The sequence below is a fragment of the Girardinichthys multiradiatus genome, chromosome 5 (genome assembly GCF_021462225.1).
Source record: "Girardinichthys multiradiatus isolate DD_20200921_A chromosome 5, DD_fGirMul_XY1, whole genome shotgun sequence".
NCBI classification, from domain to species: Eukaryota; Metazoa; Chordata; class Actinopteri; order Cyprinodontiformes; family Goodeidae; genus Girardinichthys; species Girardinichthys multiradiatus.
Window position 1 is genome coordinate 20,884,918 of NC_061798.1, and position 11,333 is coordinate 20,896,250.

Consider the following 11,333-nt stretch of genomic DNA (forward strand, 5'->3'; position numbering starts at 1 on the left):
CTTTCTAGCACTTTAAGAGTGAAATTACACCATTACCATTCAAATGTATGGAAGATAGTTTTCAAAATATGAAATAAGTAAATAAAATATAAATTAAGTAAATAGGTGAAACAGTTACATATATAGCTATCTTTTAAATTTCTATTTACATCATTTGTATGTGGATTGGAGAAAAAGGATAGTCGGCTTTCTCTTAAGTGACAACTTATATTTCATATCCTGCACCCCCAGAGTGAAGGAACCTTGCATCATGCAGACCATTCTCAAAATTTGTAAAACATACAAGTTTCCTGCTTAAATCTCTGATTGCAGATTAGTGTGTTTTGCATAGACTGTATGTTGTTTTCTGATGTACATTTATATTAAGAATTTTTTATATCAACCTGCCAGGGACTGCAAATAGACATTAGCTTATCTGACTAAATCTGGCAAATTTACATGATGAGCTGGAGCACTCCTGTTGTTTAAGGTTCATTGTCCCTTTTGAATGAGCAAAGTCAATAAATGTATTGAGTCATCTTTGTTTAATCCATGTAATTTTCATTGTAAATAAATAAATATGCTGTTCGTTTGTTTTGTTCCCTTTATTTAATTATGAATTGGATTTACACGATTTATACATTTTCCAACTCTTAATTTCAAGTAAAGCATCCTTACCTTACAACCTTTAACGAAAACGCATTTGTTAAAAATGTCTTTTATTTTCATAATAGTGGGATTATTTAATCTAGGTTGTACAAATTTAAATAAAAAATATGTATTTTATTTTTTCTTAAACCATTGATTTGTCCAGATAAACCGACATCCACCTTCTGATTGGTTCAGCGGGTGACGTGGTTTTCCAGAACGCTTCTCCTCCAATCAGCTCCGAGCTGTCGGTTTGACGTCTAATGGCCGTTGTTTTGATTTCGTCCTTACTGTTTGACAGTGATTGCTGCTGAAGCAGATCTATGACCTGTTTCTGACGAGATGATCGCCTTTCTCACCAAGTCACAATCCAGATGGATAAGTTTAACCTTCAGGCAACCGCCGACAGGAGCCACGGTAGCCCCCAAGGTAAATTTGCATATTTCATCTTCGCTTGTACTTAGGGTTGCCAACTCCTTGATAAATAAATAAGGGACACCTCCTGGTAGGGCTATCCAACCCCACTGTCTGCACCTCTAGCGACCTGGTGATTTTTTTTCACCCTTTTTCTTTGTGTGAAATGACTTTGGAAACATTGGACTCGAACCCAAGTTTAATTCGATGCATGTTTTTGACTGATACAAATATCCATGGAAAGATAATTATTCAGCAATTTATAAAATAATTTATTCTTTTTGCAAAATAAAATTACTAGACAAAAACAAATATCCTTCCAAAATAAATAAACCACTATTGAAAAGACCTCGGTCCTGCTTAACTTAAAACAATATAAAAAAGCATAACAGTATAATGCAAAACATTTTCGTAATAGTGCATTTAGTGGAAACAAAAAGTCTGTAGAAAAGTTGTAAACATAAACACTTGTGCCTTAAAGGCCATGACTGTACAGTTGTGGTGAAAAAAATATTGAACTAGTGAACTAAAAACTGCAGTACTGAATTATGTAGAAACAACCTATTTTTTCCATTTATATTTCATTTGAGCTCTTGCTGCTGCAAGGAGTTGTTTTCTTTTCAGGACTACAGAGTAAAACTCTGAGCAGGACATTTCATTAATTAGACTGACAATTAGCTCACTTCTCATTAATTCAGTAGAACATTTGTTCCTCACATCAGTCCACTTATTTTTCATGATGGAGAAAATATTTTCCACAAACCCACTAGAAGAAGGGATGCTGAGGACAAAGGGTACAATAGCCTGGATGTTAGCTGCCTGAAGAACTTGCATCCACCTCTCTCTCTCTCTATCTGTCTGTCTGTCTGTCTGTCTGTCTGTCTGTCTGTCTGTCTGTCTGTCTGTCTATCTATCTATCTATCTATCTATCTATCTATCTAGCTATCTATCTATCTATCTATCTATCTATCTATCTATCTATCTATCTATCTATCTATCTATCTATCTATCTATCTATCTATCTATCTATCTATCTATCTATCTATCTATCTATCTATCTATCTATCCATCCATCTATGACGAGAGCACAGTTGCAAGACAGTGGGACAACTTCGCCAAAACACGTCGTTTGAGCTTTCACGGTGTCCGTAGATCTCCTGCGGTGGAAGCACGGAGCGCTGGTTACGAGCGCTGAACACACACGGGCATAACCGTATCTGATGGGAAAACGCGAATTGACGTAACACCTGTATCTATCCTTAGCAACGGTACCTGCTGGCCAATGAGCTGAGCCGAAATATTCTATCAGCTCATTGGTCACAGAGCAGGATATGGCTGGTAATGAATTTACCGTAATGTTAAATATAAAGCACCCCATCATTTATTGATTCTATTGACATTTTAGTGAAGATTTTTGATCCACCTAATAATACGGGACTACGTGCGTCCCGTTTCAGCTCAATACGGGACGCGTACTTTTTATTCTAAATACGGGACGATTCCGTTTTTCAAGGGACAGTTGGCAACTCCACTTGTACTCTGCCGTCCTAAAAGAATGCAGAATATGAACTAAAACATTGCTTCTGCCATTGTCCATATTAATAACACAAACGAGTAATCATAGAGCTTTGACAGCACCACGCTTTAGATACCCAATAAAACTGGTTATTTGCACATGTGTAGAAGTTATGCAACACATAATCATCCCTTGAGTTTTGGAGCTTTTTAAAGCTATGACCAGAGGTGGGTGGAGTAGCGAAAATTTGTTCTCAAGTAATAGTAGCATTACTTCCAAATAATATTACACAAGTAGAAGTAAAAAGTAGTCATTCAAAAAAAGTACTTAAAAGGAAAAAAGTGTTGCGTGAAAAGACTTCACAATTTCTGAGTAACAGTATGGTTATAATGTCCTTAAATGATGGCAGAAAAAAAACATGTTTGAACAGTGCAAACTATCTCCAGCCTGAAGAGATGCTATATACTGTATATTTAGGCCCGAGCAGGAAGGCCGGCAAGGGCCTCTTGTAATCGAAGGATTTCTTATTCTTTCTTTCTTTATTCCGTTGCGTCTTTGCGGGGAAATTTGGGGACTTTGCCATGCACGAAAACTCACACGATTTTACCCAAAGTTGTCCCCCGATGAAAATTTTTGTTCCTTAAAGTCGTCGTCAGTGGGCGTGACCAAACCACTTAGCCACGCCCCCACACGCGAGATAGGCCGAACCGTAAATTGTAGAGATTTGAAATTCGGCACACTGCTAGAGCTCCTCAAACCAAAAAAAGTCTCTTGGGGGTAATCCCTAAAGCGCACAGGAAGTCGGCCATTTTGGGTCAAAGGCCAATTTTTGGCCGTTTTTCACTTTTACTCACCTCGAACTTTAACGAACTCCTAGGGATTTTGAGCTATTGGCTTCATATTTGGTCAATATGGAGTTAAGGCATGGGGGATTAAAAGTTATCAAAATCTTGAGTTTTTGACCATGTTTACGTGCCCGGGTCACGAAAATGGTGTTCGCGCCCAAAGTGAAAAAATGCAATAACTTTCCCAGAGAAATGCCAAATCACACCAACGTTGGAATGAAGGAGGACCTTCGGGTTCCCGACGATCCTATGGGGTCATATGCTGACATCATCAAAACCACGCCCCCTGAGAACTGGAAGTCACTTTTTTTACTGGGAAAGGTCGCTATCTGGCTGTCTACACTCAATCAACTTGAAACTGTGTCAGAAGACAGATAACTAGTGGGTCTAACTTCGTTTGAAGCACAATGGCTTTTCATAAAAGGGCGTGGCCGTGGTGGCGCGGCGAAGTTGGACGTCACGCCATGGCCATACGTTTGGCTTTAATTTCCACATACATCATCGGATCTGCACCAAATTCAAGGTGATTGAATTTCATGAAACTGTCTCCAATGACAGATAACACAATGGTCTAACTTGGTCTCCAGTACTGACAGGTTTGGCTGGAGGGTGTGGCCGTGGCGCCATGGTGAAATCTGATGTCACACCATGGCCATATGTTTGACTCTAATTTCCACATACATCATCTGATCTGCACCAAATTTAATGTGATTGATCCTAGTCCAGTCCCCAACACAGATTTGATGACATATTTGGTGGGCGTGACCTAATTCGTCCACAGTGCCCCCTAGAAAATTTTAAAAAATCAGCTCCAAGCCATGCTTTGACCGAGGATAGTCAAATTCGGTACACATATGTAACTTGTCCAAACCCAACAGGAAGTCGGCCATTTTGGTTTGAAGTTGCCATTTTGACCCCGGTTTGGCCGTTTCTAGCCCACATATCTGAGCGAACTCCTCCTACAGCTTTTGACTTAGAGACTTGAAAATCACTCAGTATACTCTTAAGGGATTGGGGATCAAAAGTTATCAAAAGCCTTTTCATACATGAAAGCTTGTGGGCGTGGCCACGCCTCAAAATATGACTTCTCGCCATAAAAGACAAAATTGATTTAGCTCCTACAAGGAAAGTCACAGAGACCTGAAACCTTCTGAGATTGATCTGCCTCTGGCCCTGAACAATATTCACTGATCAGATGCTGACATAATCAAAGCCCCGCCCCCTGAGAACAGGAAGTGTCATGTTTTCCTTTAGTCAATTTTTGATGTTCTTCTCCTAATCAATGTGAAACTGTCCCAAGTAACAGATAACATGATGGTCTAAGACAGTCGCCAGTATTGTCTGCTTTAGCTGGAGGGTGTGGCTATGATGGCGTGGCGAATTCTGACGTCACGCCACGACCATACGTTTGGCTCTAAATTACACATGAATTCACTCCAAAATAAATATGGTTGATATTTATCAGCCCCCAAACAGCTCTATTGGATTATATTAAAATTTGGATCAATAGCGCCCCCTAGAACACTTCAAGGGCTATATCTCACTCATACATCATCGGATCCACTTGAAATGTAGTATACATCATCATGAGTTAATGATGGACATGTTGACACAGTCAACTGATGACATCATTTTAGCCCCGCCCACAACAAAAGTGAGTCCAGTTTCCATCTGGAAGGTCCGATTTACTCCAAATTTTGAATGCTTCTCGCCAGACCAAAACTCTGCATGACCGAAGATCATATGACATGTTGCTCACAGGGCCACCTAGTGGCGACGTGTTGAAGTGAAGCGGTGTCATTGTCAGTGGCGTGTAGGAGGCAATGCCAGGCTCCCGCGGTTGCTGCACAGGCCGAGTTGCGCTGAGGTGCGAGGGCCTTCAAGGCTGCTTGCAGCTTTAATTAGGCCCGAGCAGGAAGGCCAGCAAGGGCCTATTGTAACGCGAATATTTATTATTATTCATCCGGAAAATTAATTGGCTTTTTGGAGGCCTTAACATATTCAAAAACTCATGCATGGTCCGATTTACTCCAAACTATATATGCTTGATCTTTGTCAGCCCCTATTCAGCTCTTTTTGATTACATTGGAAAATGGTTCAACGGCGCCCCATAGGACACGTCAAGTGCTCTTTCTCCCTCATACATCTTTGGATCCTCCGTAAATTTAGTATGCATCATTGTGGATCAATGCTGAACATTTTCACTCAGTTAATTGATGACATCACCTTAGCCCCGCCAACTAAAAAACAAGTGAGTGTACCTTTCATCAGGAAGGTCATATTTCAGCAACATTTTTAATGCTTCTCGCCAGAGCAGTACTCGGCTTTACCGAAGATTGTATGACAGCCTGCTCACACTGGTGTGAGCACAACTGAGTGGCGGGATCGTCGGTGGCGTGGAGTAGGCGATGCCAGGCTCCCGCGGTCGCTGCACAGGCCGAGTTGCGCTGAGGTGCGAGAGCCTTCAATGCTGCTTGCAGCTTTAATGTATATTGCATTTTTACTTAGGCTACCCTCCAAAAACAACGTTGGGACAAATGCATCCAAGAAATCTCACCTTTCCATAAATTCTACAGGTTTTTTCCCTGCAAAATGTGCTTGTTTTTCAATGGGTTTCCTTAAAATAATATTACTCAAGTACAAACAAAACGATCCCTCATGAGGACCAAAATATTGAGGCACATGACGTCGCCCGGTATGGTCCCACCCTGGAGCCAGGCCTGGGGTCGGGACTGGTCGGAGAGCGCCTGGTGGCCGGGTTGCTCCTCGGGTCAAGCCCGAACGAGACACGCGAGGCCACTCCCCAGTTGGCCCACCACCTGCAGGGGGAACCATGAGGGGCCGGTGCAAAGAGGATTAGGTGGCGGACGAAGGTGGAGACCTCAGCGGCCCGATCCCCGGATGCTTAGGCTGGCTCTAGGGACGTGGAATGTCACCTCGCTGGGGGGGAAGGAGCCTGAGCTTGTGGAGGAGGTCGAGAGATATCGACTAGAAATAGTCGGGCTCGCCTCCACACACAACGTGGGCTCTGGAACCCATCTCCTTGAGAGGGGCTGGACTCTCTTCTACTCTGGAGTGGCCCACGAGGAGAGGCGGCGGGCTGGGGTGGGTTTGCTTGTTGCCCCCCAGCTCAGCCGTCTCGTGTTGGGGTTTACCCCAGTGGATGAGAGGGTCGTATCCCTGCGCCTTCGGGTTGGGGAGAGGTCTCTGACTATCATTTCAGCCTACGGGCCGAGTGGTAGTGCAGAGTACCCGGCCTTCTTGGCGTCCCTGTTGGGGGTGCTGGATAGTGCCCCTCCCGGGGACTCCATTATTCTGCTGGGGGACGTCAATGCCCACGTGGGGAACGACAGTGACACCTGGACAGGCGTGATCAGGAGGAATGGCCTCCCCGATCTGAATCCGAGTGGTGTTTTGTTATTGGACTTCTGTGCTAGTCACGGATTGTCCATAACGAACACCATGTTCAAACATAAGGGTGTCCATCAGTGCACTTGGCACCAGGATACCCTAGGCAGGAGGTCGATGATCGACTTTGTTGTCGTATCATCAGACCTTCGGCCGCATGTTTTGGACACTCGGGTGAAGAGAGGGGCTGAGCTGTCCACTGATCACCACATGGTGGTGAGTTGGATCCGCTGGAGGAGGAGAAAGCCGGACAGACTTGGCATGCCCGAGCATCTATACCGGATGCCTCCTGGACGCCTTCCTCGGGAGGTGTTCCAGGCACGTCCCAACGGGAGGAGGCCCAGGGGAAGGCCCAGGACACGCTGGAGGGACTATGTCTCTTGGCTGGCCTGGGAACGCCTTGGGCTCCACCCGGAGGAGCTGGAGGAGGTGTCTGGGGAGAGGGACGTCTGGGCGTCTCTGCTGAGTCTGCTGCCCCCGCGACCCGGTCCCGATAAGCGGAAGACGACGAGTACGAGTCCAAACAAAACGTATGGTGCTGTAAAACAACTCCTAAAAGTAAAAGTTGTTCAGAATCATATCTAAGTAAATGCAACTCGTTGCTACCCACTTCTGGTAACAACTTATGTTGCTTCTGGGGATTTTGGAGATTGTTAATAACAACAAATGGTCTGAAGATGACTAAAAAAAGAAACTGGTGTTCAAAGAAAAGTTTAAGACATTTTATCAGATACAAAACCATCAGAACTGAAGCACAGATTTTGAGATAAATACCTGACTCATTTATGTATAAGTCCTAGATGGCCAAAACAGATCTTTGACCCAGTTATTTAAAGGCAACATGAGATCTGTGTGAGCCCTGTTGCAGCGGGGGTTAAATGTTTCTGAACTAGAGAAAACTTAGTTGCAACAAGATTGTTGCTGGTTGTATCTATAACTCATATTATAGACATTTAATGTAGTAACAAAAGAATTAGGAAAATCCTCAAAAATCAAACAAAAATAGTACCGGGAAGAAACAATTTTCTGGAATGCTTTATTTTACTTATATTAATTGTCATAACGATTATCAGTTTTATATCTATAAAAAACAAATCAAGTGCATTTCAATATCTTACATAATATTTATCCTTCTATAGCAATGGTCTCCACATTAATTGATACTGAAGCTAAATGCTCTTTTTGTAAAATTGTCATTTGTTTCTAATATATATCTTATAGTTCTTCCTCTTAGGAATTTTAGAGTAATGTAGAACAATTCATTTTGAGCAAAAGTGGACACTCTGGGACAGGTCTGTACATACTCTGAAAGAACAAATAAATGTCTTATTTTACTTGAGATGGCAAGAACCAAGGGTTTCTAGCCAGGACATTTCATACTTCACAAGAATTTAAGTGTAGAACTCCTAGGAAGTCCTCATAGGTCCCACCCACTGCAGCATTTGTCAGTGTAGTAACCACGCCCACTTCAAATTTCTGACCAATCACACTGTATCTCTCTGGGACCAGAAGAACACATTTTTCTCTCCTTGTGGATAAAACTTCAGCAGGAATGGATGGATGGATGGATGGATTTCCCACTGTACATCCTCATGTTTTCTCTCATACGATAGATACTTCAGAGTACTAGAGATTTCATAGATTGACTTCTACCTAACAAATGAATGACCTATGGTTTCAGACTATCTGCATGTGGCCCCTCGACGCCTTTTAAAAAACAGGGACAAAACATTTAAAGGTAACAAATTTAAACCTCCATTTATTGCTGAATCAAACGAACACTGAAGACATATGCTTCACTGTCTTGTTATGTGCTACCAGCAGAGTGTGCTGTCTGCATTATGGATAAAGAGTAAGAATTGTTTTCTAAGGAGAAATGGGTCAAAAATGGTAAAAAAATATATTTAAATGTTGGAGCTTGCATAGGTGTTGAAATAAATATTTTGGGTAGTTTCATATGAATGATATAGTACAAGCCTTCCATCTTTGGAAAAGAAGACATTTTTTTATAAAACAATCAACCATCAGCAAATACATGTATGTTACAAGCTGTTATACAACTAAAATAAATCAAACCTTTATGTGACTTTTTGTTTTCTAGGGGTTACCTAATTTTATCTGTGACTAAGGCTCGTTGTACACTGCAGAAAAAACTGAAGAACGTTACTATAGAGCTTGCTTTTAAATCTATATGTTTAAAATAGTATGGGAAATATTGAATGTTTTTGTGACAAATTTATAAAAAGCCTCCAAGAGGTCCTGTGGAAATTTTGCTGCAGAGATCCACAGCTTACATACAAGAATATCTTGATGTTCCAACTATTAGTTATGCACTCTACAAATGTGGCCTTTAAAAATGAGTGACAAAAAGAAAGACTTTGATTTCAGATAAGACCAAAGTTCAACATCTTGGCCAACATGCAAAACTGCCACCACCATGTCTCTGCTGTGAGACATGGTGGTGGCAGCGTCATGCTGTGTAGATGATTTCCCTTAGCACAGACAGTGAACCTGGTCAGAGTTGATGGGAAGATAAATTGAGCAAAATAGGCAATAATAGAAGAAACAAAAATTACTAAAAGCTCCAAAAGACCTGAGGTTTATCTTCTAGCAGGACAATGTACAGTCAGATTACAGCATGTTTGTGTGGCCCAAAGTGCAGACCCATGTTAATGTTGTCACTGAAAGATTAAAGAAAACCTTTTTTCCTAAGTTAAAAGAGATGAAACCTAAATAAAAATTCATACAGAAAGCCCTAAACTATAGAAAAACAAAATAAATGAGACAGAAATATTGGAGGGAGATGAAATCCAATCAGATTCGATTTTAGTGGTGTGGAAGAGTAAGACGAGTTGTCCGATCTGCTCCAGCTGTTTGTTCCTTCATGCTCTCAAGTCGGCAGATCAGTGGAACGATCTCGCTTAGCACATCAGGCAGGTTGACTCATTTCCTGTTTTTAAATTTTTTCTATTTGGCTTTCAAGTCAGGTTGAAATGTTGGCTTTTATTGTTTTTATTGTTTCATGGTCCTAACTGTTTTATTGCTTTGACATTTGGTTTTATTGTTTATTGTTTTATTGTATTTTGTTTTTATTGGTTTTGCTTTTGGTTTTATTGTTTCAGAATTTTATGGTTTTTTTTTTTTTTCTTTTGTTTTATTTTAGATGAAAAGCACTTTAGTCAACGGTGTTGTTTTTATTGTTCTTTACAAATAAAACTGTATTGTATATTGTTTAATTGTGTATTTTTTCTGATCCTCAGGCCAACCTGTCCACAGCCCCTCCAGAACCTGTCATCCCTTCTAAGAAGCCCATAAAAGTAGAGCTTATTGGAGGAAAACATTATTCGTGGTGCAGCTGTGGCTACAGCAGAAAACAGGTGAGAAAATGTTTTTTAAAAAGACAAACCTTTAAAAAACCCAGTTTATTTGTTTAGATGTATCTCTCTGTTTTTAAGCCATTCTGCGATGGAGCCCACAAAACCAGAGCACAGGGAATGACTCCGCTCCGCTTTGTACCAGAGAAAGACTCCACGGTCTGGCTATGTGGATGCAAGCACACCAACAACCCACCTTACTGCGACGGCACACACAAGCAGGACTTCATTGTGTCTGCTCCGGTGCATGAATACACAGACTGATGGAGGGCTCTGAGGAGAGAGACGTCTTCAAACTGAGTCAGTGGGAGAGACATGCAGAGAACACAGCCCTCAGGGGCAATCATTTTACACTGTCTTGATTTTTACACTCAGGAGGATATCAATTTAGCCCAAATATTCAAATCTGTGGGACACGATGGCAGTAAACTAGCTGAAAAGTGCGACTTCTAAACAGCCGTAAGAAAAACTCCAAGGTTTCCCCTCTTAACTTTTAAGACGAGTGTGGGATTTTACACCCCCAATTTAGAAAAAAAGAGTATGACATCAAAAAAGCAAATCAAATAAAAAATATTTCATGGTTCTTACATGTGTTTTTGAAGTTATCTTAATGCTGTTGGTCGATTTCTACATTTCTGGTTTGAAACAAGTAAAAGAGAAACATCTCAAACAGGTGATTGTATACATGATGTATCAAATCAGTATCAGTGACAGGGCTACTTTTTGATGAACAATAATGACTGATGGACTGATGGTCATTGTTGTCATGAAATGTCCTGACTACTAGATGTTCCACACTCAAGTGTTGTATTATGAACACAGTGTAAGTGATTGAGGATGACAGCAACTCAGTCACAAGTGGTAGGCCATGTAAAATCCCTGATTGTGGTAAGGCTCATAGTGCATAGAGGTCACCAACTTTCTGCTGACCCAGTAGCTACAGATCTCCAAACTATGTGGCCTTCAGATCAGCTGAAGAACAGTGCTTAAAGAGCTACAGGTCCTTCTCAAAATATTAGCATATTGTGATAAAGTTCATTATTTTCCATAAGGTCATGATAAAAATTTAACATTCATATATTTTAGATTCATTGCACACTAACTGAAATATTTCAGGTCTTTTATTGTCTTAATACGGATGATTTTGGC

General features: G+C 41.2%; 1 protein-coding gene across 2 annotated transcripts; it reads left to right on the forward strand.

The window, feature by feature from the left end:
• The first annotated feature begins 851 nt into the window (after nucleotides 1-851).
• Nucleotides 852-10,771, forward strand: LOC124868832 (CDGSH iron-sulfur domain-containing protein 3, mitochondrial-like). Of its 2 annotated transcripts, none has more exons than XM_047366444.1 (3): nucleotides 852-1,056; nucleotides 10,071-10,187; nucleotides 10,245-10,771. In XM_047366444.1, exons 1-3 carry the CDS (start codon nucleotides 970-972, stop codon nucleotides 10,446-10,448), a joined length of 408 nt encoding a protein of 135 aa, XP_047222400.1. In that variant the 5' UTR covers nucleotides 852-969; the 3' UTR covers nucleotides 10,449-10,771. The 2 variants fall into 2 exon arrangements, with proteins under 2 accessions (XP_047222400.1, XP_047222402.1); XM_047366446.1 differs by having other exon boundaries at nucleotides 857-1,056; nucleotides 10,266-10,771.
• The last annotated feature ends 562 nt before the right edge of the window (nucleotides 10,772-11,333 follow it).

Coding starts and splice junctions, on each gene's coding strand:
- LOC124868832 (XM_047366444.1), top strand. CDS start 970: ATGATCGCCTTTCTCACCAAGTCACAATCCAGATGGATAAGTTTAACC. Junction 1,057..10,070: donor GAGCCACGGTAGCCCCCAAG/GTAAATTTGCAT, acceptor TCTGATCCTCAG/GCCAACCTGTCCACAGCCCC. Junction 10,188..10,244: donor GTGGCTACAGCAGAAAACAG/GTGAGAAAATGT, acceptor TTATTTGTTTAG/ATGTATCTCTCTGTTTTTAA.